Source organism: Drosophila obscura, unplaced genomic scaffold (genome assembly GCF_018151105.1).
Source record: "Drosophila obscura isolate BZ-5 IFL unplaced genomic scaffold, ASM1815110v1 contig_179, whole genome shotgun sequence".
NCBI classification, from domain to species: domain Eukaryota; kingdom Metazoa; phylum Arthropoda; class Insecta; order Diptera; family Drosophilidae; genus Drosophila; species Drosophila obscura.
Genome location: NW_024542766.1, coordinates 6,245,582 through 6,271,310, shown reverse-complemented (window position 1 = coordinate 6,271,310; position 25,729 = coordinate 6,245,582). Strand labels below are relative to the sequence as shown.

At 43.0% G+C, this 25,729-nt stretch overlaps 7 protein-coding genes across 7 annotated transcripts; 4 read left to right on the top strand and 3 right to left on the bottom strand.

Moving 5' to 3' along the window:
• The first annotated feature begins 81 nt into the window (after positions 1 to 81).
• Positions 82 to 906, top strand: LOC111078801 (E3 ubiquitin-protein ligase PPP1R11). Its single transcript, XM_022373661.2, has 2 exons — positions 82 to 447; positions 510 to 906. Exons 1-2 carry the CDS (start codon positions 267 to 269, stop codon positions 800 to 802), a joined length of 474 nt encoding a protein of 157 aa, XP_022229353.2. The 5' UTR covers positions 82 to 266; the 3' UTR covers positions 803 to 906.
• On the bottom strand, positions 865 to 3,355 carry LOC111078793 (F-box/WD repeat-containing protein 5). Its single transcript, XM_022373653.2, has 3 exons — positions 2,656 to 3,355; positions 1,161 to 2,588; positions 865 to 1,088 (listed from the first exon to the last, which is right to left on the bottom strand). Exons 1-3 carry the CDS (start codon positions 3,106 to 3,108, stop codon positions 1,005 to 1,007), a joined length of 1,965 nt encoding a protein of 654 aa, XP_022229345.2. The 5' UTR covers positions 3,109 to 3,355; the 3' UTR covers positions 865 to 1,004.
• Positions 3,356 to 3,387: 32 nt separating this feature from the next.
• On the top strand, positions 3,388 to 4,792 carry LOC111078796. Its single transcript, XM_022373657.2, has 3 exons — positions 3,388 to 3,540; positions 3,596 to 4,453; positions 4,513 to 4,792. The coding sequence occupies exons 1-3, from the start codon at positions 3,482 to 3,484 to the stop codon at positions 4,790 to 4,792; spliced, it is 1,197 nt and encodes a 398-aa protein (XP_022229349.2). The 5' UTR covers positions 3,388 to 3,481.
• On the bottom strand, positions 4,698 to 5,669 carry LOC111078798 (farnesol dehydrogenase). The gene is made up of 2 exons (XM_022373659.2): positions 4,936 to 5,669; positions 4,698 to 4,873 (listed from the first exon to the last, which is right to left on the bottom strand). Exons 1-2 carry the CDS (start codon positions 5,647 to 5,649, stop codon positions 4,832 to 4,834), a joined length of 756 nt encoding a protein of 251 aa, XP_022229351.1. The 5' UTR covers positions 5,650 to 5,669; the 3' UTR covers positions 4,698 to 4,831.
• A 271-nt stretch (positions 5,670 to 5,940) lies between these two features.
• Positions 5,941 to 6,659, top strand: LOC111078802 (prefoldin subunit 1). The gene is made up of 3 exons (XM_022373662.2): positions 5,941 to 6,033; positions 6,141 to 6,283; positions 6,349 to 6,659. Exons 1-3 carry the CDS (start codon positions 6,004 to 6,006, stop codon positions 6,554 to 6,556), a joined length of 381 nt encoding a protein of 126 aa, XP_022229354.2. The 5' UTR covers positions 5,941 to 6,003; the 3' UTR covers positions 6,557 to 6,659.
• On the bottom strand, positions 6,609 to 7,515 carry LOC111078800 (protein-lysine N-methyltransferase CG9154). The gene is made up of 3 exons (XM_022373660.2): positions 7,277 to 7,515; positions 7,047 to 7,212; positions 6,609 to 6,979 (listed from the first exon to the last, which is right to left on the bottom strand). Exons 1-3 carry the CDS (start codon positions 7,415 to 7,417, stop codon positions 6,618 to 6,620), a joined length of 669 nt encoding a protein of 222 aa, XP_022229352.2. The 5' UTR covers positions 7,418 to 7,515; the 3' UTR covers positions 6,609 to 6,617.
• Positions 7,516 to 7,619: 104 nt separating this feature from the next.
• On the top strand, positions 7,620 to 10,862 carry LOC111078797 (Krueppel homolog 2). Its single transcript, XM_022373658.2, has 5 exons — positions 7,620 to 7,742; positions 9,655 to 9,955; positions 10,025 to 10,274; positions 10,350 to 10,483; positions 10,549 to 10,862. The coding sequence occupies exons 2-5, from the start codon at positions 9,705 to 9,707 to the stop codon at positions 10,772 to 10,774; spliced, it is 861 nt and encodes a 286-aa protein (XP_022229350.2). The 5' UTR covers positions 7,620 to 7,742; positions 9,655 to 9,704; the 3' UTR covers positions 10,775 to 10,862.
• The last annotated feature ends 14,867 nt before the right edge of the window (positions 10,863 to 25,729 follow it).

The following is a 25,729-nucleotide window of genomic DNA, read 5'->3' as shown; positions in this document are numbered from 1 at the left end:
TAAAGCTAAAGACCGCACTGGTCTGTAGACACCTGCATATATAATAGGAAATTCTAGTATTAAGTAGGCCTTCAAATTTCTATTATTAATATTCAATCGAAGTGAATTAAATTATGCTGTTGTACCTCAAATTATATTATTAAAATATACATAATTTGTAGCTGTTGCGTTGCCATATCGTTGGTACACCGATAACAGCTGTCATCGAACCGGACACGGCACAATACGTTCACACTATAATCTGTTATTTGTTTTATTAAAAAAAAATGGCCCAAAGAACAAAAAATAAGTCAAGTAATGGCACGACAACTGAAGAAACAGATGGAAATCAGTCACAAACTGCACCAACACTGCACTTGCGCCTGGAACAGCCACGAGACGAACGCCGGGTGATTTTTCACGAAGGTGTCATAGACAATGAGCATTTGAATCGCAAGAAATCCAAATGTATGTAATCTTTCTACTATTGCAAACCATAGGCCAACATTTATTTATATATAACTTTGCAGGCTGCTGCATATATAAGAAACCCCTGGCATTCGGTGAGAGCTCCTCGGAGGACGATGAAGATTGTGAGCACTGTTTTGGGCATCCCGAGAAGCGCAAGCGAAACGCCAAACACAATCATAATCATGATAATGACAACAGTTCTGGTCAGCCGGATGACGAGCCATGTACATCCGCCCAGGCTTCAACGCAGCCAGGACCATGCCCACCCGCTGAGCCTGTTGCAACGCCAGTGAAGCCACAGCCCGATCCAGCCGCACCCATTGACCAGTTCGAGCAGGCGGGCAAGTCGTAGGACGAACGAACACCATTTTCGATTATGTATAATTAAAAACGTTAACAAGTTGTAACTAAATATTAACAGCTATAAACAAACAATTTATTTTCCGGCAGTAAGAACCGAACCACTTTTGTATATGAACATCTGTCATACTGAGGCAGGGTAGGGCAGGGCAGGGCAGGCACATGGTTATTGTTCATATATAGCTAGCCGATCTTCATTTCTTCGGCTTGAGCTCGAAAGATTCGCTCACATTAATGGGTATATTATAGGCCTTTGCCTTGGCCCGTGAACGCCAAACCTGTTGGAGATAAAGCATTTGTTTTAACAAAATAGCATTCAAATAAATAAGAACCGTGTGGCACACACACACCTTAATTGTATAGTCATCGCTGGTGGTCACGAGCATCTCCGAGTCTTTTGGATTGAAGGCCACACTGTTGACCACATCCGAGTGCTTGAATTTGGCCAAACTAATGCCATAGTAGCGATCCCATAGATAGGCATGCTGGTCCTCCGCCCCACTGGCCACATACTCCGTACAGACATCGAGGAATATGAAGAAGCATTCGGTGCTGGGCGTGTAGGCCTTATGGGCGCGCAGCATATTGCCCACTCGCTTCAGCGTCATCAAATCAATCACATGTATATCGATCTCCTGTGCAATTGGCGGCGGCTCCAGCGGATTGGTAATCACATAGTTCTTTGGCCACGGGCGCGTATTAACATATAAATAACGATGATCGGGACTCAGCGCCATGCCAATGATGTGGCCATGCAGATCGATGACTTTGTCCACCTGATCGAAGCGATCTTTAACGGAATCATAGTCCCACCAGTCCGGATCATTGCGTGGCTCTTGCTGCTGCTGTTGCTCTGCGGCCCGCTTGGCTGCTATTCGCTCCTTCAGCGAGGGCCCCGGGTCCAGTTTTTTGGGAAAGTAAACGTTCCTAATGCGCTTGAAGCCGATCTGGTGCGGTGTAAATGTCTTGGAGCCCGTCGAAAAGATCAGATACTTGGGTATGCTATTCTCCATTTCGTCGTACTCCTCATGCACATCCATGGAGTCGTACTCCTCATCGTCCTCCTCTTCGTTGGCTTCGCTTGTGGGCGCCACAGCCTTTCTGTATTCCTCCAGGTAATGAATGGTCGCATCGCCAGGTCGTGCTCTGGACCGACGCTCGCTTATGTCGGGCAAAAAGTTCTCCTCCGGCGTGGCACTTCGTGTGCGCCTAAGGCTGGCGGCATGCGACAGAGGATTGCCACTGGCCTGCGAACCCTGCGCCTCATCATTAGATAATGGAAACGGAAAGGTCGGACTGCGCGTCTCCGCCTCTACCTTGGCCAAAGGATCGTTGCTCTCGTCCAACCAGGGACATCTGGCCACCATTATGGCCCGCACAGAGCTGGCATTGCGGTTGTAGAACTTGTACAATTGGCTCATGATCGGCACGTGCTCAGAGTCAATCTCCTGATTGGCCTTGTTCAGCCACAGCACCGATGTGCTCACCAAATGGGCCAGCCAATGCAGGTCCCCCGAGATCAAATACTGATCACTGAACCAAGTGCCAAATATATCATACGGCCGATTGACCACTCTGCAGCGTAAATGGGACTCGGTCGCACCCAGAAAGAACACGGCTATCTCTCCAGACGTGGACTGCGGCGATCCAAAGTGCACACCTGAGACCAGCAGCAGTGTGTCACTCTGATTGAACTGCGAATATTGAGAGTACTTCCAGCTGAATTGTTTCATATTGTGCGCATACTTCTCCGTGCATGGATGCTGCGAGTTCCATATCTGTTTCGAGGCAGGATGCACTGATTAAAACCCCAACTCATATCCGCATATCGGTAGGACTACTCACTATGACATAGCCATCCTTGGAGCAGGTGGCAAACATCTCACCGTTGTGAGCAAAGCTCACATGTAGAACCTGATGCGTATGTCCGTGATTGTTCTCCACCGTCGGCTCCAGACGCTGCGCCTGAACAAAGGGTATGTGTGTGGACAGGCGCTGGTATTCCGAACGCCAGCTGTCGGCACCTGGCTTCAGCGGTATGCTCGGTGAGGCTCGGAAGTTTTCCTGGAACTTTTGACGCCACAACAGATCATCGTTGGCAATGCTGTGCCATCTCCGGCAACACAAGCTCGCCTGCAGCAGCTGGAACACATTCAGACGCTCGAAGATCATTAGAAGGGCGGGCTCTGGCAAGGCCCACCACCCATTATTGGGTGTGTACTCTTCTGCGTCTGCTGATGCTGCCGCTGTTGCATTTGTGTGCTTTACCAATCGGGCCTTTTTGAAGGTCACTTCCATTTGATTTCCGAATTAGGGCCGACTGTCGATACAGCTGGTCGCGTCTGCAATGAGGCTTACGGCTCGACTGCCTGTGTGCTATTGAGTAATAAATAACTGGTTTCTCGTTGCGTCGCGTTGGCCTTTGTTTTAGCGGTTAACAAAACTAACAGTAACTTTCTCTCTCTCTGGGCTTATTGTTAATGTTGTTTTTCTTTTTATCTTTCCGCACAGCTGTTTGGGTCCCACTAGTATGGTCACACTGCTCATGCATAAACTGGCGCGATAGACGATATCGTTAGCGTTATCGATAACGGATCAGATGTTATGTGTAAACTGAATTTCGGCTTTTAAAATCTTAAATTAATAGTAGTAGTTAAATCGAATAAAAGACATGTGTTTGAACATGCACACGATAATTCTGGGCAGGTTACGCATGCAACACTCTAAAAAGTGCGTAATGCAGCCATGATAATGACACTGATAATGGGTTTTCTGTTCTTCCCAGCATTTCGAGGTTCTTGCGGCACTCTAGCAAGCAGTTGGACGGAACACATAACAATGCCGTGGTAATCGCAGCCGCTGTGCGTACCCCGAGTACGCCATTCAAGGCGGAGGAGCAGCAGCTGGCTGGCATTGTCATCGATGAGCTGGTGAAACGCACTTTGGTGCCGCGGGAGGAGTTCAAAAAGCTAATTGTCTGCTCCTCGTCGAATGCATCCGCCACCGAGTGCAATGAGCGACTCACCAACGTAGCCAAAGAACTGGGCTTGAAGGGCTGCGAGACACATGCCGTGCAGGACGACATATGCTCAATTACTGGACTGCGAATGACCCTGGACAGTCTGCGGGAGGGAAAGGCGCAGTGCATTATTACGGGCGATACACGCTGCCAGTACCTTGAACCGGATGATGGTGTTCTGGCCAATGAGCTGATGACCGTTCCGGTCAGAGGCAAACCAAACGCCAAGGCGGATCCCTCAGAGCCCGCACCAACTTTGGGCGCTGCGGCACTGGCCTGGACCACATACAAAACTGCAGAACGCCTTCAGCTGCAGCCGCTGGCTTTGGTGCGTGAATTTGCTGTGAAAAATAACCGAGAAGATGCACTGTACCACTTGCACGGCGGGCATCCGCTTCTGCCCAATCAAATTAACACCTGGGACCTGGTTACGAGCCGAGAGCCCCGCAAGCCATCCATTAATCTTGACACAAACGGCAACAAACTGTGCACCCACGACAATCTGCATATAACCGCCAGTCACCTGCTCACGCATCTTGTGCACTCCCTGCCCGCTGGCGAGCTTGGCTGTGCCTACATGGATGGAAAGGATGGCCGTTTGATGATCATATTTCTCGAAAAACTGTGAGTCCTCCCACTGCCATGTGCCATGATCCCATTCAATATGAGAGTGTCTCTTTTAGCGTGCCCAAAATCGCCCAGGTGGATGGTCTTCCGCTGCTGACGCTGTACACCAAAGAGCCGTGTCCTTTGTGCGATGATTTGGTGGCTCAATTGGAGCACAAATATGCTGGTAAATTCAGGCTGGAAAAGGTTTACATCGATCGCAAGGAGAATGTACGCTTCTTGCGGCTATTTCGGCATGATATACCCGTCTTGTTCTTTAATGGACAATTTCTATGCATGCACAAACTGAACGAAGAGGCGCTGCATGAACGTCTGGCTGGCCTGCACAAGGGCTAAGGGACTCTAATTTTATCTATCATTCGGCATAAACCAAATTTAAAATAATTCGCCCATGGGTTTGATGGTAATCTCGTGAATCTGTAATGGATGGATGGATCGGTAAGGATTTCTTTTTGTATGTTTAATTACGCTACGCGTACCTGCACATGAGGCGGCGTGCGCAATGCATATAGCACCGCATCGGCTATATTTGCCGGCTCCAGCCTCACCATATCCTTCACATAGAAGTGTATCTCCTCGGGGAATATGTTTGTGTTCACTGCACCCGGACAAATGCCAGTCACGCGCACCTTGCTCTTGTGCAACTGAAACTCCTGACGATAGGTCTCCGTAATGGCTGTGATGGCAAACTTGGTGGCCGGATATATGTTGAACGAGGGCAGCACGTCGATAAAGTTGAGCACTTGATGTCCCGCAATGCTGTTGATGATCAGCACATGACCCTCTGTGTCCCGCTTCTTCATGTTGTTGAAGGCCTCCCTTGTGCACCAGAGCACACCCATGACGTTGGTGTCAATGACCTCGCGCAGCTTTTGGGTATTACCCGGCGTAACTAGTTCCATTTCGCGTGTGATGCCCGCATTGTTTAGCAGCACATCGGCTCCCTCCAGCTCCCTTTCTATCCAGTCGAATGAGCTGAGGACCTGATCCTCCTTCGATACGTCACACCGCCTGGGTATGAAATTGGCCTGCAAATCTTTCGGCAAGCTGTCCCTCAGCTCACGCAGCTTCTCCTCTCGCCGTGCCAGACCAACCACACGCAATCCTGCGGCAATCATGGCACGAGCACAGGCAGCCCCAATGCCACCGCTGGCACCAGTAACCACAGCGAGTTTGTTCTGCCAGCGTTGCATGCTGTCGAGTGAATGAAATTAAATGAAATGCTGATGTAAGCTGGTAGCAGGCAGCGTCATTTAATTTCTCTTGGCATTTCTTTGGCTTCATTAAATATAGGTTAATCTCTGTGTCAAATGGTGCTCATGGCAGCGCGTCTATAAAAGTATTTTTTAAATAAAACGCCGATAGCTTGCGTTTATCGCACAAAAACACCGATATTTTATTGTAAGCTAACCAATATATTGCATATCGATTTATCGAAATATTTATTATACCTTCTAGGCACGCAGGTGTTGAGATTTTAAGCAAATTTATAGTGAAAACATTCAATTTAACACAAATAAACTTTAAGCGAGCATTTATCAAACAAAATGGCACAAATGGACATTGAATTGAAGAAGGTAAGGGCACTGACAACGGTCCACAGGCGACAGCCGGCGTGCAGCGCGTGCTTTTTCCCCCCCATTGAAAATGTTACTCATTCGCATCTACTGTACCCCCCCCGCAGGCCTTCACCGAGATGCAGATCAACAAATTGGAAACAACCAAGAAGATCAATATGATTGACATGAAATGCGATATGGTCAAGACGGGCAAACACAAATATCTGTTGACGGAAAAGGGCACAAGCAATTTGGACAATGATACGAGGTAAGCATAGACCCTTAATGATGTTTCCTTTCTATGCGCCCCTAATTGGCAATCCACCATTACAGAGTATACCAGTCGGTGGGTCGCATGTTTCTGCTCACCGACGTGCAAAATATGCGCGAGGATCTGAAGGGCAAGCAGGAAAAATGCGAAAAGGCCATTGAACTGCTCGAAAAGAAGAAGGAATTTCTGCAAAAGTCATTGAAGGACCAGGAGGATGGCCTACGCGAGCTGGTGCAGCAGCGCAAGGAGGCTGATCTCGCCGCGAAATAGATCCGCGCACTCACACACACAAGAAACACACACACACACACATTTTGTTTCGGTTCATTCTTTAAATATAATTGTCCAAATTGAAGTTGGCATAACTAACAAATTCGTTGCCCAAATTACGTTCGTGTTCTGGTCGAAAATTGCACTTGTGCACCGGCAAACAGGCTGTCAGCCAGGGTTCCACGACTTGGCCAGAGCAAAATATCAGTTTGGAGTCGCTCGAACTGCGCTGCAGCTTAACTATAATCTCTGATATTTTGCCAATGCACTCCTGAGACAAGAACGGCGGATCGGCTATGATTAAATCATAGCTTTTGTGCTGATCCAACAGATATTCTGGCTGGCCGTCTATGCAATTGATATCGTAATGGACAAAATCCTTGCCATAGGCTGCAAAACGTTCATCGTACTCGAAGATGCTGACTAAAGGGGGGGAGGGGTGGAGAGTGTCAGCAAGATGGGTAATTGGCCTTGGCTGGCAGATCCTTACCGTGCTCATATATATCTTTAATATCCTTGTACAGCGATGGACAAGACAGCAAAGCTATGCGGTAGTTATATTCCTCTGATTTATTTGGTTGTTCCTTCAGTAGCTTTGCCACAATGTCTCGCACTGCGAGTTTGGTCTTTTTGCTGTACCAGAATTGGCTCAATTGCTGCAGAATCGAAATGCGATAGGTTTAGCAGGCGCTGCACTCGTAGTTATCTTGAATAACTTTCCCAATTCTCTTCGAATGTTGCCTCCTTGCCGTCCCGGTTCGCAATGCTATCCTCCTCTTCGGCTTCGCGCTTCGAACGCTCTGCCAGGAATTCATTGAGAATGGCTAGTGTATCGGCGGGCAGTGCTAGATCGTCATCCATGACGTCTATATATGCTGATATTTTAATTTAAAAATAAACTCAACTAAAATGTGCGTTGCGTTCGTTTACGCGTTTCGGCATTATTTAGTGCTAGTTCCGATATGAATCACAAATGGTCGCATGCCACTAGACTAAGTGCCGTTATCGAACTGGTTCAACAGTTCTGTGGTATTATTTGGAGCTGGAGCTGAAATGAACCGGAGAACTAGTTCAAAGTGGAAGAGGCAGACACAGAGACGTATTAATTTACGTGTGAATTTAATTTAAAATTTTGTACCATATCGCCACAGACATACACTCGACGCTTTTGTTTGCTTAGTGAATGGTAAGTTTGCCTACATAAATTTAATCAAAAAAAACTTATTGGATTCTGCGACATTTTGTGTGAGACAACGCGGAGGAGTGGAGGCATAGAGGATACCTGGCAGGGCCAACTTTCTTCACGCGACTACGTTTCGTTTCGTCCCCAAATCATATAAAACTGTACGCGAACCCCACCACTCCCTCCCCACTTTGTTCATTATTAAACCAATTGGACAGTCGAGTGCTGCTGGCTGGCTGGCTGGCATTATAATCAAAGTGTATGCAGGTCTGTCTCTTGTGTGGTGTGCCCTAATCCGATCTCTCTAGCTTGTTGCTGTGGGTCGAGGGCGCGGATTAGGAAGCAACCAATTCCGAGTTCTGTGGAGCGGCAGGGCTGCACTTTGAGCGCGGCTTTAAGAATATATATCTGTAGATAGTGTATTATTCTGCTTTGTCATTTTGATCTTGTTTTATTATTTAAAGTTCAGACATGTCAATCGGAGGCAATTTGTGAGGCGGCCGTGCGTGTATTCTGTTCTATGTGTACCTCTGACGTGTTCCTTGCTGTTTCGACCACGTGACGTCACTTGATTTATACATATTTCATCCAAATTTCATCCGATTGGTTTCGCATGAATAATCGAGAACTATTGTCAAAGGCAATTATCAAAGTGTAGGTCCCCTCCCCGCCGCCCCCTCCCCCTGAGTACTTGACCCAGTTTGTTTTGAAGGACTCTCTCCTTAAAAATCAATAGTAATCATGATGACATATTTTAAGCCCCCCACCCACCTGCTCCTGCATATTAAATGACAACTAATGACCCGCCTTCAGCCGCTATCATACATTGTATGTACACATATGGCCCAGGTACATGCCAGTGCATATGTACATATGTATGTATGTATAATACACGTAGGTGTCCCCACACTGACCGCTGCGCCGCCGCACTCCACTCTCTGATGTTTACCCAACTCTTGCTTCCGCGGTATCTCTTGCTGTGTGTCTGTCTGCCTCTCCTTCGCACTCCAACTCTGTGTGGCAGCCACCTGTTTGGCCATATTTGTGTGTCTGTGCTGTGCCGTGCTGTGTTAATATTTCGACGTGTATTTCGTAACAACATGCACTGCACATTGTGGCCAAACGTCAGTCAGACGTATCATCTCACGCTCTCCTGTCTTGGCTTGTCTTGGCTTGTCTTGTGTGTGTAATTTAATTGCAAGTTTCTTAAACTTTACGTGGAAAATTGTACAAGTTTTGCATCATAAATTGCTGGGCAGACTCCTTTCCCCTGCAGTTAAAGAATTGAATGAATTTTAAACCATAAACTGCATTTGAAGAGCATTTAAATTTCGCTCTTTTTTTTTAGCCCTTTTTTGTGATTTCTTTTCTTGTTTGTGTTTATGGTTATAGGGTCTGTAATTGCAGTAGTTTCAGCATCATCTGCGAGTCAACGTGACCATTAAAACGCCTCTTTGGCACGCCCATTCTTACGTGTCTTTTAAGTGGTCTTTTTGTTTTTTTGAAGTGAAGTGTGTCTGCGTTTGCAACTTTCCATTTGACTGGTTTAACAGCCCAGCCAGCTAAGCAGCCAAAAAAAAATTACAACTGAAAGCCAAAACGCGTGCCGTTCCACAGCCCTAGGCAGCATTAGATCTGCAGTCATAGATCGCAGTCGTAAGTTCATTTGAGTGTGGATCCATCTCTCAAGAAAGAAACAACCCAAAAAGAAGGTGAAGAACACACACACACACACACACAGACACACACAGACATTAGATATGGTTTCGGTAGTTGCCTAGTCAGGCAGAGTATGGGTATCGGAGGTTTAGCTTATCAGGGGGCCAATAGCGGGCGCGATAAGAATAGAATTCCCGCTGATAACGCTTAAAACTAAACTCATTACGTTTCTCTTTTTTGTATAACGGACTTGCAGACCAAGAAATCCAGTAAGGTGAACAGCAATCAACCGACAACAAGTTCATCATGAGCACATCCACCGAACAGCCGCCGCGCTTCGATAGCGCCAATACCAATGGCTCTGAGAGCACATCACAGCAGCAGCAGCAGCAGCAACAACAGCAACAGCAGCAACAGGAGCAGAACCAGAACCAACCACAGAATGCAACGGGCAAGCTCTTGCAGCATATCCAAACGAATCGAATTGATTGCGCCCTGTGGGCCCTGCGTCTGCTGTCGATCTTCTTTACCCTGAGCTACGTTTTGCCCATATTCACGTGAGTACTCCGCATTGTTAAAACCTAACATAAACAGCAGCTATATGTCCATGTCTCTTCCACACACAGCTCACAACAGAGCTCCTTCACCAAGGTGCTGCTGGCCAATGCGGCCATCTCGGCCCTGCGTCTGCATCAACGGGTGCCCGCCTTCTCCTTCAGTCGCGAATTTCTGAGCAAATTGTTTGCCGAAGACTCGTGTCACTACATGGTGTACTCCCTGATCTTCTTCAACATTCGGCCCTCGCTCTTGGTGCTGGTGCCCGTGCTGCTCTACTCCGTGCTGCACGCCTCCAGCTATTCCCTCAAGTTGTTGGATGTAAGCAGTTTGCTAAAAGGCGTTGTCTTTGATTGAACATATAACTAAAATGCGTGTGCTTAATATTTCTTATAGCTGATTGGCCAGAACTCGTGGTGGGGCGCACGTTTCATTATCTCAATTGTGGAGTTCCAGGCGGCCAACATACTGAAGGCCACAGCATTCTGCGAGATCTTCATTATGCCCTATGCCATTGTGCTGACATTTATGTGAGTTGCGCTCAATTTTCGTTTGCTTTCTTTATGTTTATTAATCAATTTCTTGGTGTATTTAGGAGCCACGCTGGCCTGATGACACCCATTATCTACTATCACTATGTGGTAATGCGTTACACCTCACGCCGCAATCCCTATCCCCGCAACGCCTTTGCCGAGCTGCGCATCACCTTTGAGGCGCTGGCCGCTCGCTCACCGCCGGCCGTTGCCAAAATCATTCGCGGCGGCATTGGCATTGTCAGCCGTTTGGCGCCGCACCCAACGCCTGTGCCACCACAGCAGTAAGGTGTACGTACCGCATACGGGAAGGAGAACGCTACTAAGGACATCTAAATAAGCTTATTTAAAACTATTGTACCAGCCCACACACACACACAGACGGGCTCCTCTGATATACAGGAGCTCAAAGGGTTCACATTTGGTTTTATTTGTTTGCAACATTTTTCCGCAGAGGCCCTCACAAATCGGTTTGCAGTTTTGTCTTTTCTTTTTTCCATCCGATGCGTTTTGGCATATAATAATTTCAGACTAAAATCACTGATGATCCCCACATACATGCATACAATATGTTAAAGCGTATTATTAACATTAAATTCAAAAAGGAAAAAACAAATTAGTTTTAATTTGTTTTCGCTATAATTTAGACGTTATTTAAAAACTGAACAACCAACCTGGAGACAACTGAAGATGACAATGAAAAGGATTTATATCTATTTTTTATGAATGTGTAAAACTATTAAGCGAACAAAACAAAACGAGAGTAAAGTAAACTTAAATAAATCAAAGAAACAAACAAAAATGTTCAAAATGCTTGGTGTTCTTTTTTTTCTTCTTTCGGTTATTTGTGAGTTAATCAAGTGTGCTTGCTAAGAACAGAAATCTGTTGCTATTTAATACATAGATTTGAGATGGAAATACCAATACCAGACACCAAACAAAACAGCCAGCAACTACTGGTAAATGCCAACTACTCGTATGTGCTAGGCCCTTGGCATTTATAGGGCTTCTGCACTAACCTTCTCTTTATCCGGCTTTACTTATGGCCAAACTGGTCCATACTTAACCAGGACCAGTTTTCCTTTTCCTTAACCTTAACTTAACCCACTTGCAAAGGAAAAGCTCGCGTTGGAAAAGCCCATCTAGCTAAATAGCTAAAAGTAAAACCTATAGTATTATTACAAATTTATCTTAAATCAAAATCATTTTTTTAAAAGGACTTGATACGTGCCACCATTTCCCAATCAGTAAGAAACGTCTCGAAACAAGCCCAACTAAAGTTTCTCTTTATCCATACTGTTTTAGTAAAGGAATTTTGGTTGCTGAAAAGCAATCCTAATATAAGAATATTCTTATTTTGGTTTTCCCAATCATAATGCCGCCCTTTCGATTTCTATGCTGTTATAATATAAACACAATATTCATTATAATCAAGAGATTCCAGATAACCCATACAAGATCTCTTTCAAGTTAAGAGAAACCCCAACCGAAAGCTTTTTCTTTCACAATTCTCTTAAAATAGCTATAAAAGAGCTCCCCGCCCCGAAGTATGCAACAGCATTTTCCCTTTCAAAGACAACAGACAACAACTAACGACACATTCAGTTCCGTTTTCGCTTTCATTTCAAAGAAAAGCAAAGCCTCCCCCCATCCCCCCACCATGCAAGTGCCTGTTGTGAGGCGGAGGCAAAGGGTGTGGCACATGGCCCCATAAGTAAATTAACCAATTTAACTCCAACCAACACGTATCTGTGCATGTTTTGCCAGTGTTTCTTTCTGGTTTTTTCTGTTGCGTTCAACCACCAAAACCCCACTCTGTGCCCAGCTACAGCTAGAAAATAATCGAATGCTCTCGGGTGGAGTTTTTTTGGGTGGTGGAGAGTGGAGAATGTGTGTGTTTAGCTTTTGGACTGCTTCCGATTTGCCCTCAAGTTCAATGAACTTCTTCTGCTGTGCGCCAAAAAAGAAGTGCGCTCTCCTCTCGCTCCGGCAAGAGGGTGAAGTTGGAGAAATGCTTGGGGGAGAGCGAGACTCACTTTCGTTTGTAGTGCGGGGCAAAGTTTTCCCTGTCGCTCGGGAGTGGCGTTGGTGGTGGTGGTGGTGGTGGTGGGGCACGGGAAACAGTCCATCCAACAGCATAGCCAGTGAACCAGCGCTCGCCTGATGGCGTGTCGGTGTCGATGGCAAGTCTCCGTGCTGTGATGATGGTTTCATGGGGTTCTTGAACTTTTCCAGCGTCCAAAAGATTTGTTTTTCCTTTTCCCGAAGACAGCAGCAACGAATTTTTGTGGCCAAGATTATATTTCGTTTAATTTTTGACCGCTTTTCACAGCTTTTTTTTTTTTTTTTATTATCCATTGTCTGTGGGGGTGTGCAGGCGGGAGGGGGTTTTTTCCCCCCAAATTGATTTGTAGCTTCCGTTTTTACAGAAGGGTTTGATGAGAGAGTTTTTCAAAAGATTTAAAGAGGTTTTATTATAGAGGAAAAGTAGATGGGGGGAAGCACTGATACAACTTTGTGCCAAAAAGAATTGAGAGGATTTTCTTTAAAGAAAGATCTGCCTTACGTCTAAAATCTTTAATTAGGGCTTAATATTTTTTTTTATATATATATTTTTCTATATTTTCCACCATTGCACAGTGGTCGATTCTACCAATTTGGCAGGCAATAATTAATATATCATAAATATATATTATATTTTTTAATATAAAAAATAAATGAGTAATATTTTGAAAAATATTTTGTATTTCGGAATATAAATCAACGGAGTATTTAAATCAATTTTTAATTTTTATTTTTATTCTAAAACTTTTAAAAATAATTATAAATTAATTTTTTTTTTTTCCTAAACTTTTAAAATAATTATAAAATCAATGCATTGATTTGTTTCCACGCAAGTTTATCCCAAAGGCGTATCTTATCATCCCTTTGATTTTTATATGGAAATACAAAAATTTACCATAAATCAGAGCAACGCGAATCTGCAGTGCGTCAAGTAATGCATATCTAATCATAAACGACTAACTACAGGCACGACGAATCCAAATATATGATTCAATTCATGCTAATTTCATCACACTGCCATCAAATAACAAAAAATAATACTTCAATTTGGTCGTACGTTCAGAGCCCCAAAAGACTGCATATATGGGTCAATCCAACGCACATGGATGTGGGGGCGGGTGTCTGTTATAGCAACCACCATGCCATCCATATAATATACGGAGTACATGGCACATATTGCAGAGCCCTACCAATCCTCAACTTGGGACACGCATAAAATTTAAGCATAAATAAAGCCGAATGCTGATTATGCATTTCCACCCTCGCTAGCCTCCGCCTGCTGCCCCCCAAAAAAACAAAAAAAAAAATATAAAACAAGCTTCTAAAATGACATCATGACAGAGCAGAGCCAGCCCCCCAGCCCATACCCCCAGCCCATACCCGATACCGATACCTAAAACCGAAAAACAGTTGCATTTTTGTGTGTGCGTAATAGAAAATAAGAATTAAATGAGATACAGAAAGCGAAAGGCACAGAAAGCACAGCTGAAAAATAAGCCCTAGGCTTTTTGGGGTTGTCCGCCGCCAGTCCGTCCGTCCGCCCCGTCCCGTCCCACTGTCTGTCCGCTCGAGACCCCCGTCACTCGTCGCGTCGCTCTTCTTCCACACCACACCGCAGCGCAAACACATTGAGCGACGGACCGGCCCGGCCCGTTGAGGTCTTTGAACTCCATCAAATGTTGTACTGAAAATGGGTCACGACTCAAGTATTTCCCGAAAAACCGAACAAATTTCCCTGTTGTCAAACGAACAGCTGATGGCTGCCAAAAGGGAAATTTTTTGTGCGTAAGAAGTTTGAAGTTTGAGCAGGCGGAAGGGTGGGTGGGTTTGGGTGGAGTGGAGTGGAGTGGTACGTGTCATATACAGAAGATTGATATGGGTCTTAACTAAATAACAGATGGATATGAATTCTTATTAGTAGGGCTTGCAATTACCAAAAATATAAGCACGGGAGAGATCTTAGACGAATACGTTATAAGGTAAATGAAATGTCTAAGAGAGCAGTACATTAATCCATAAATTGGGAGAGAGTCGCTCTCTTTGTATTTTCTTTGCAATTTTTATTGATCCAGAGAACTTCTATTACAGCAGTAATCCCACATTTTTCAATGCCTCAACGAACATCTAACATCTCCGCAATAATATCCCTCCCCGCCACTTCACTTCACGCCACTCAGAATTCCTCTCAAACTCCCTCATAAGTGACGAACCATTTCCCTTCCTGCAAACCCAAAAATATGCCGCTCATCGAACTTCAAACATCACTTAACTCCACTCTCAAAGCCATTAAAACCTGCCCTGCTCTCAAACTCACACAAATATCCCCGAATGAGAGCACACATAAAATAATATCCCTCCGCGCATGCAGCAAACTGAATTTCTCAAATGACTTGCACTCAAATCGTATGAAATGTCCCAACGGTGAATTTCCTCCCCCCTCACCCAATTGGACGTGACATAACCGGCTGGGCTGTGGGCTGTGCTGTGCTGGGGGTGAGAGGGAGAGCGAAGAGTAATCCAAGCATGTTGGTGCGTGTGCGTGTTTGTTCTTGTTTGAGTACAAGTGATGTGGCTGTGGATGGGCCTGTGGCTCTCTGGTGGGCCAGTGACCCCTCGAGTAACGGTATCCATAGTATTAGATAAGTTCGTGTGCCCCCGTGTTCATGCCGCCTCTCCCTCTCCCTCCTCCTTGTAGCTCTGGTTTCCAATTCATTTTCATGTTTTCTACATATTTTAGGGGCCATTCGCCGTGTGTATACTGATCGAGCTTTCTTTCGCTGTTTCTTTTCGATGTTTCTATTTTCGTTATAGGGGGAGGTGCCTCAAGTGTTGTTGTGATTCGACTTAGTTATGCTACACATCCAATATATCTTTGTTCAAGTGGCAATTTTATGGCTGATCCGATCGATGCCATTGCTCTTCACTTTTGAGGCAGTAGCTTTTGGATGAAGATTGCAGATTGTAAATGTTGAAGGGGAAGTGCTACTCGATTTATAGAGTTTGTTTTCATTGCTTAAATGTGGAAAATTCCACAGGAAAACTGGAACTTTCTAGAGATTTAAACAGGAATTTAGAAAGAATTTTACTTTTCTGAATTTTTTGTAGAACATTTTTAGGAATTGGTTAAGGAAAATTTACAACAAAATTTTATTTTAGGGTTTTGGCATAGAGGAAAAAAACCCTAAATAGTCATTAAATTCTAAAAGAAATTAAAAAAAAAAATTTCCACAGAATTCTACATTTTCCCTCCCCATGCTCCTCCTGGCATTCTGTTTCCTAGCAATCATAGATAACTAGTAACAACCCATAGATAATCCTATAATTCTATACGTTTCCCTTTTCCATAATTTCCCCATGCTCCTCCTGGCATTCTCTTCCCTAGCAATCCCAACAGATTTGCAAAGTAACTAAACTAATTGTCGAGTGTGATTAAGAATTACGCATACACTTCACCTCTGTGAGTGGCCCCCCATTTGGGAACGGCCCGCCCCCAACTCGAGACTCATCAAATAATTTTCCCTTTTTCGGCTGTCGTAGGCCATTAAATTTTCAGGACCATTACAGCCAAACAATGCCGGCCGGTGAAAGCTTCAAATTAAAAGCAAACAAACAAAAAATATACACACACATATTTTCCACCATGACAATATCAAAAAACTTCCACCAGTCCTCCGCTCCCCGAAATGTGGTGGGGGAGGCGGCCCCCATAAACAAACTTAGGCGGAAAAGCCGCCCTCGCCCTGGCCCCCATGGCAAAGAAAATTATGCGCATGTCAATTGCCTTTGGAAAAACCACCCTCGCACCTCATCCTTGCCGAAAAGTCAACCCCCGAAATGAAAAGGGAAATTTTTGGTGTCAAGAAAGTGAAAAGAAAATGGCAAGGTCAATGAACCTCACGCAGAAACGAAAAGCTAAGCCGGAAACCCCCAAGCACAAGACGCAGAAGCCACAGGAAAAACCATCCAAAAAACCAGAAGCAACCCCCGGAGAACTAGGAAGGAAATTTTTTGGTCTTGGTGCAGGCCATTGCGACGAGGGTGGCACCGGCACCGGCACCACACCACACCTTGAGCAAGGAGCAAGGGAAGCAGCTGGGGGAGAAGGTGAAAGAGCCGCCTCAGTGGGCCGTTTGGCTGAGTGGGTGGCAATTTGACACACATCTGAACGAAAACAACTGAAAAACAGATAAAGACCGGAAACGGGCACATAAAACGCGAACGGGACAAGCAGGGATACGAAATAGATACGGTTAAGGGAAGGGACGAAACCCTATATAAAACTCCGCTGAATTCTGTTTTCTGTGTTCTATCTGGAATCGTTAAATTTGAAATTTATGACATTAACAATTGGCAGAGAAAAGTTTCTTCAACGCCAGGATACGAAACTTTTAATTGGGTTTCTTTAGGGGTGGAGTTACCACACAGATATCGTATCTATTTGGGGTTAAGCCAAGGGATCACGAAGGAGTACTGTGTAATGGTATTTTGTGGCTAAAAGAAAGTCATGTGATACTTGGAATTATATTGGGAATATATGGGATAGACTTGTATCCCATATATGTATAAGGTATGCCTGTTTTTATAGCACGCTTTTAGCGCGTTCCCTTAGAGATACACTCATTCCCGGATCGATCACCTGTCATTGAACTCTCTCTGTCGCTCGCCCAGTTTCAGGGACCTATAAACACCCTTGAAGTCCAGCAATTATCTCTATCTGTATATAATCCGATGACAGATCAACAAAAAATGTGCAATAATAAATATATTAAGCATTCCAAATGGAAACACACAACTAGAATGCATTGCCCTGTTACATATTTGACAGAAGCGAAGCTGATTATTCCCCGACTATGCGGGAAGATTGTGTAATTGATATTTTGTATAAAATGTGTGTGTATATGTACGTGCCATTATAAACCAATTAAAAATCCCAGATAGTCAATAACAAAATAACTCACACAAATATGCATTTTTAATGGGTGCTTAAATATTTTGCTTTGCACCGCGTACAGGTCTATTTTTGTTAATTTTTTCAGTAGATTTTACAGCTCTATCAAGAACCTATGCAAGTCTTGTACATACCCTAAATAAGACCCATTTATTATAAATTTATAAAAGCCTCAAGCACTTCCGCTTCTCCCCATCTAATTCCTTTTCTTGTCACTTTAAGCTCTTTTGACATTTTCTCCCACTTTCATTGGCGAGTAATGGATGGAAGGAGGGCGAGAAAACTGTGCCATGTGGCCAGGCCAAGGACCCACAACCAAAAAATGTCTGCAGCCATAACTTAAGCAATTGAAGTGTCCGAATGGCTACATTTATGGGGTAAACATGTACATTATGTGCATACATTTGTCTAAATGCATTTCTTTTAATTCCGTTTGATGTCCTTAGCCAAGGCTTTAACTCAAAAAAAAAGAAGTTGCTGCTGCTGTTGATGGCCGGACAAAGATTTTCCACAAATTGCTAGGGAAAGCAAACTGTTGATAGAAGGGGAGCGGAGTTTTTTTTTGTGGCTTGTTTGGGGTGGTTTTGTGTTGGAAAAGAACTGAGGGGAACTGAGCGACAAGTTAAGGTTAATTAAATCATTGTTTGGTTTTCTGTTTGGGTTTTCCAACTAATGAATATTAAATGATTTCGGGTGAGAGGTGACTTTTATCTATCAACATGTATACATTATGTTTCACCACGCCCCCTTCCCACAACCGGATGCCAGAAACGCCCCTCTTTTTCACACTATCAAACAGACGATTCTTATCGAATGGCGTTACGCGTGATTGCAAGCACTCAGGTTAAGTCCATTCATGCACCGATCCACTGTCTATATTTACTTTGCTGCTATCTATAGTCTATAGGTCGTCTACGTGCATTATTTGTTTTTCTATTTTTGCAATAGTTTCGATGCTTTGGACTTTGTTGTTTCACCTGACAGTTGGCAATTTTAATGGATATTTTATAGATTAACTAAAGTCAGGTAAAATTATTAATCATTGAACGCTAAAAAGAAATATACATGGACCTATTTTCAGGGTCCAACACAAACAATTAATAATAATAATTAATATTAATAATATTTAATAATTATTATTTATTATTATTATATTATATTATATTACTATAATTTATTAAATTAATATTTACTAATTCTTATTTAATATTATTATTATTTATTAATGATATTTAATATTAATAGTATTTAATAATTATTATTTATTATTTGAACAAACTATTTATAGCCCTGCCACCGTAACTACTGTATTATTACAAGACCTTCCTGTAAGCAGACATCAGTGGCTATTTTTAAAAGCAAAGCAAAAACCCCCCAAGGGCTTCTTATCATTCATCATAAATCAATCCTTTTTCCCTTGCAGCTCTAATTACATTTTGGAATATTCAATTTTAGCTACACGTCTACGGCTACGGCCCACTTTGTCCGTAGCACGTACGCCCAATCAGTGAACATAAAGCGTACAATAGCACCGGAACTGGCGTAGAGTAAGACCAGCAAAAATGCTACAAAAATGAATGCAAATTTTGTTAGCAATTTTGTTGATGTAAATCCCCGTTTGCGCTAATAGAGCGTGTCATCATAAATAATGTAAAAATATAGTTGCATTTTGCAGTTTGAATTTTCACATTTTCCATATTGCATTTTGCACTGGCGATTCTCTGACGCCCGTTCCGTTCCGTTCGCGGGTGCGCGTGCGGTCGTAAAAGCCAAACAAAAACGATCCTCAAGTGGGTGGCACGTATGGGTGGTGGTGGTGGTGTTGGGGGGAAACAAACTACTTGGCTATTGGGAGTCAATGCACGACAGAGATTGGCCTTGGCGCTGGTCAAGGTCGGTGGGGAAATACGCGTCTATAAAGCTAGTTGTCGTTGTCCAGCCGGGCATTATTAGACCTACATTGTGCCCACAATGTGGCGGGTAGGGGAGGCGGCGATTCATAAATAATCACCAACGACACGCTGTGCCGTTCCTTACGTAAAGCGATTGTCTCTTTCAAAAGGGAACTGGAACTGCATTGGGCCAGAGTCCACCCTATGGATTGCGCAGTTTATAGATCCACATTGCCATATGTTTACTTGTACTATTTGAATTCAAGTTCTTTGAGTCTCGATTGTGATTGCAAACTGGTTATTTCAATTAGTTTCTAACATTGTTGTGGCTCGTCTAGAGCATTAATTAGCACCTCGTGCCAGACGCTAAGGCCCTGCCTGTCTGCCTATCTGACGAATGACTAAGAATTCAATTTTAAATGTTATTTGAGAAAATGTTCTCCTTTTGAACTTTAGATGGATGCACATTTCAGAGTTATTTGAAAGTGTTATTCCACGAAAAGTTAATAAATAATCGCTGCTGTAGCAATTATTTAAATAAATGCCTGAAATTCCAGCATTAAAATACGAGTATTGGAATTTTTATTAGTTTTTAATTTTTTGCTATTCGATGCTCAATTTCTACAGGTTTATACTAAGTATTATAGATCATTATGAACTTGTAGTTCTTAGTTGGAACTCTTACTGATTAGATTGTTACAGCAGTGACAAGGGGCTTCAGGGGCTGATTCCATTCTTATCGCAGGTGTTCATTCACAAAACTCGAAATTAATTTACCACACAATTTACCCCATTCCAATGCTTAGGAGAGAGAGAGAGAGGCTCTCCCAGGCGTACATTAAGGGCAGCAAACTAACAGTAAGTGTCCGGACAATAGAGATTTTACTGTACTGTACTTAAGAAATACAAAAAAGTACAAACCTTTGATGGTTACCCGAATGAACGGAAATCGATACTCATATAATAAATTCTCATTCAAAGAAATACTTGAAGGATTTGTTGCTTGGGCGTGGGGGTCTGAATACATTCATAAAAAAAAAAAAACACTCTAGATTAAATACCTCAACAAATTCATAAGTTGATGGATTCTCAGCATTTCCTCACATCAGAATTTTAATTTACAATGAACTCTTCACAGCTATAAGAGGGTGCTGGGTACCCTTATCGGAATCAGCAGAGTTTCACTGAAATATAAATAATGTATGTAAATATTGTTGCACAGATAATTGGCTTGACGGAAATAGAGATATATGTACATTCATATGTATGCGGTTGATGACATAATGGTTAATAATATTTTTAGAGCCAGGCACTTGTAGGGCCAAGTAGGGTACATGCAATTCTTGTAGATTCATGTTCAGCCAAGCTCTAAAAATTATTCCGCTAATTACATATTTCTATTAAATGCATATTCATTTCATATCTTCTTCTGGTGAGATCATTATTTCGTTTTGATTAGAGGGTAGGGTATTCCGAGTAGAGGGTATGAGGGTTCCTTCGCTTGCTTCCTTTAAATAACTGTGCAGTCCGAAAATAATCCACATGCAAGTTTTCTTGAGATAGGAACAACTTTGTCCGAGCGTGGGATAGGGAACAAACACTCACACACAAACACACACAAGTGCAGGCCACGCGCGAGTGAAAAGCAAATATCGAGAAAAATCAGACGGCAACACTGCGACCCGACCGCACAACCGACCGGCTAGCTATAATAAGCCATTTTTATTGTGGCCAGAGGAAGATGGAAATAGAGCGAGAGAGAGGGATGGGCAGAGAGGGAGTGCAGCAAGCATGTGCATGCGATAAATGCAACGTGTAATTCGGAGAGGCAGTGCAAGAGTTTTCAACAGCTGCCGGCCGCACAAAATGGAAGAGGACGCGCAATAGTTTACGATGCACGTGTCGCCGGTCAATGAACCGCGCACCAAAAGCAGCAAGAGTAGCAGCAGCACCAAAAGGGAAGTAGAGGGAGACGAAGAGCAGCAACAGTAGAGGCAAAAGCAGCGACCAAAGCAGAGGGCAATAAAGAAACAACAAGAGATGCGCGCAGCAAAGAGGAGAGGAAATGCAGTGAGAGCCGCCGACAGCATGACAAAATATGAGGGACAGAGAGAGAGAGAGAATGAGCGAGCGAGAGAGAGTCATTACGAGCGGGAGAGAGTTGTCGCTCGGTGTCGTTGTCGTTGCAGCCGTTTAATGCAGTTATTATTGACGCAGTCTGCCCTGCCCTGCCGCTGCTGCCTACGTGCCCGCAAAATGGCGATCTCTGGCCCCCCCCTGTGAGCTACACGCGTCACTGCTCCATATCACACATATTTACACATTTATTTTGTCCCCAAAAACAAACTGCATAATAATGATCCTAGCCTAATACTAATACTAATATTAATCTTATCCAACTGTAAGTAATCGTAATTACATATGTATATATTATTTTTTAAAAACAACTGCTGACTGCTGCTAATTATATTATTGCTACTGTTTTCGTGAGTGTAACTAACGCTCTTATTATTATAATCAACTGAGAAAACCAAACAAAAACAGACCCACAAAGCTGTTTTATAATCAACCCAACCATTTGTCGTTCAGGCTTGTTTTTAGCGTACTTTTCGTTAAAATAAGAAAAATCGGACTTTAATAGATACGATGAAATACTCCTAAATACATGTGCATTCATTATACAGATGTATGCACATAGATATGTACATAATGTAGGTATTTTTACTGCGGAATGTCTGGACGGGAACTATCCTTAGGCTAAAAACAAAAAATTCCTCGAAAATTTTTCATTTTATTACAGCCATTTAATTTCCCGTAAAATTATACTTAAAATTTCGCACTAAAAACAGCAATCCAATTCGAATGAAACCATATTAATCCTATATGATTTATGATTTCACAATAGAAATTGTATATGAAGTTCGATTTTCTGGCAATTTCCTATAACTTATAACCCTTGAAAGTTCTCTGCTCTATCGCTAGATCGTATCTCGAAAATAATACAAGTCAATTTCGTTTGTTTCGATGTTTTGGCAACCTTGAAACCTTATCTCGGGGTCTGCGCCACATCCTATCTAAGTTACGGAAGCAAAGAAAAAAGCATGACAATTAGATTTCACTTAAGAAGTCATTTGGGCGGTGGGGAAAAACAAATAAGAATCAGCCCATAGAAACCGCAATTTCCCTAGGTAAACATCCAACCAAATACAGTACACAGAATGTCAGAAATATCGCAAAGGTGTGCGAATTCATCAAATGTCTCTAGTATAGAGCATCTATACTGTGTGTGTCTGGCATTGACATTGAAAAGGCATAGAGAAATATCATACAGATACACCCCAGATACAGCCACAACTGAATGATAAACATGTAAGGGGGAGCGGGGAGCGGGGGTGGAGTGCATTTTCCATCCCAATCATTCTTTCGAGTATTTTGTGGATCTTTCTCCCACATGCATGCATATCTCTTATTCTGTCTTCCCCAGTCCTACTATATACTTGTTGCTTGTTGTTGTCCGTCCTGCTCTTTGGGATTGCGCACCGCTTGGTAAACAAATTTATTGCAATCGCAATAATAGGAATTACATCACAGTGAATAAGGCATTACTATAGTTGTACTTACGGCTGGCTACCTCAAGGTACAGAGAAGTACGGGATGAGCTCTGTTGGAAGGACAGTCAAAGATAAAAAGTTTTTAGTGGGACATATCCTGGAAGGAAGAGAATAAATATTAAAATTTAAAAAACATTGAACGATAATGGAACTACTTAAAGCAAAGGGGGTTTTCTTTTTTTCACTTGTTAAAACAAGTCATGGTTGGATAGTCTATTTAATGTTCTTCAACATCGGCTGTTGACCCTTTCTCAAGTGTTCACTGTATAAGTTTACAAAGAAATTTACATACATACATATGTTGCTCTGTATGTATGTATGTAAATAAATTTGTTGGTCATTTGATATATGCCATAAATTGCCGAGCCGAGAGTGCAAATAGTTGCGTGTTATGCAAGAGCCCACGTCGTCTGATAAGACACTGTCAACCTGTGCCACATGGAAAGCAAAGCCCTAGACGGGGAATACTTACAAAGTTGTGGTAAAAGATGCTCTTTACCTACAGTTTCAGATGTAATACGCTCTTGTGTGGGTTACACTAATATTTGCACTTGAATCTCTTGCTCTCTGAGCGTCTTCCTTGTGCAGCTACAATATCTGATTCGAATAGAAAATTAAAATTGGGCGACGCAGTTTATTTTCGTTGTTATCTTGGGGTAAACAATGCTAACAAGTTAGCAATCTTACGAAATCGAAATTGTTTATGTTTCATAAGGGGTACTCTATTACGTATGGCTGTTCAGGGAGAATAACACTTGAAAAATATTACCAGATTTGTGGCACAGAAATTCAAATGAATGATCATCCGAAAACTTTTTATGTAAAACAGATAGCTCACATTATGGGGATCTATTATCCAAAACTATGTGATACAAATGGACTTATTTAAAGTTACTGTAAACACGATTTTCCCTACAATGCGATTGTCTAGTTACGCGATACCGAACCTCTTTTATAATATGGGTACATTTACCCCTCGAACACTTTCCTAGACACAAAACGAACTTGAAACGCAATCGCATTACCCAACAACATTTTGTTGTGCAATTCTATTTTGCAGTTTTCTGTGGTTACTACTTGGCAGACGGGAAGCTAAATTTGGCGCTGGACATATTGTAAATACTGATATAATGAGCAGATAAGATACGGAACCCGCGCAATGATAGATACCGTACCACTCAAATGTTATGCGAGGCCCAGAGGCTAGACTTTGTCACAGTCATCATTAAAATGTACGATCCATAAATGGCGGCCTATAAATCCCTTTCTTTGCACTCGTGGCGGACGCTATCAAAAGGTTCGCAGCTGTTTGGATTTCCCATCCAAGACAACTGTTTTAATCCCAATCAAGATGTGAATCACTTTAAGAATGCATTTGCACGCTTGGCGTTTCCGCTGCAAGTTCTGGGAAAGTACTTACCATGAATATGTACATATGTATGTATGTATATTTGTGTGTTGGCCCCGTCTAGAAGTTTCCATGTTTTGGTATGTCAAACCCGGAAATGAGCGCACTTTTCGTACATTTATTACAGTTATAACATTTACCGATTGCAGCCCAGACACACACATGAAATACATAGATTGACGGAGGGTAAAGACCCCTGGCAATATTCAGACATGAGCCATCAAAATTAAATTGCATTTTATATTGATTATAAACACAAATTTCGGGTCAGGGTTATTATTTTCACTTCGCGGAATCGAACCGTCACGTATTTACCGAATTACTGCGACGTGAACTCAAACGCAACTGCTCTCTGAGCATTGCAAACTAGAGCTCAAAGACAATTAGCATTGTATCTTTCTCTGTCTCACCCACGCGCACCATAGCAAGTTCCTCTACGCTCGGCTTGCGCTCTCATTATCCTACTTTGATCCTCTCTGAGCGAGCCTCTCATTGAACACACTCTCTCTCTCTCCAGACCACAATAACAACTGTAAATCGACCAAGGAGATAGATGAGACACACAAGAAGGAGAGCAACCAACACAAAGGAAAAAGTGAATTGAAGAACACGAACAGAATCTTGGAATACAATAATAGTTTCAAATATTAATATTTAAATTTTTATTAGATGTTCGAGTAAAGAATTTATGGTACACACCCACTTAATTAAAATAATATTAAGTCTTGGCACTCGAAACGACATTCACGCCCACTGTGCATACAGCAAACACACAGACAAACACCCCCACCCACCCCTTCACTCATGTTGAGAACTGTTGCCGGCTCATTTCTTTTTGTGTTCATGTTTAGCTGCTTTTTCATCGTTTCTCTCCTATTCTTGCATGTGCAGCATGGTGTCGAAAACCGTTGCACGTCCTCATGATGCTGTTGAAAACCCATGCACGACCGCCACGCGGACAATTTTTCGTGCGCTGCTGCTGCTGCGCTGCCGGCGCAACGTATCCAGACATTTGGGGTTTGAGGCTTTTGTTTGCGGCTCGCTGCCGTTTCTGTTGGTGTTGGTCGTTGTCGAAAAAAGGGATGAAGCTTGAATTTATTGCACCGTCTAACCTCTTCGATCCCCCATCCCAACAGCCCACCGACGCCGACTGCAATGCTGACTGCAGAGGAAATGCGTTAAGCGTCGCTGCCGCTTTCTTCGGGGGAACTCTTTCCTTCTCCTCTCTTTCTTTTTTTGCATATAACGAAATTTTTCGGAATATCTCTCAATTTTTGGTTCCGCCGAAACCCAAAAACCGAACTGCAGCAGCAGACTTCA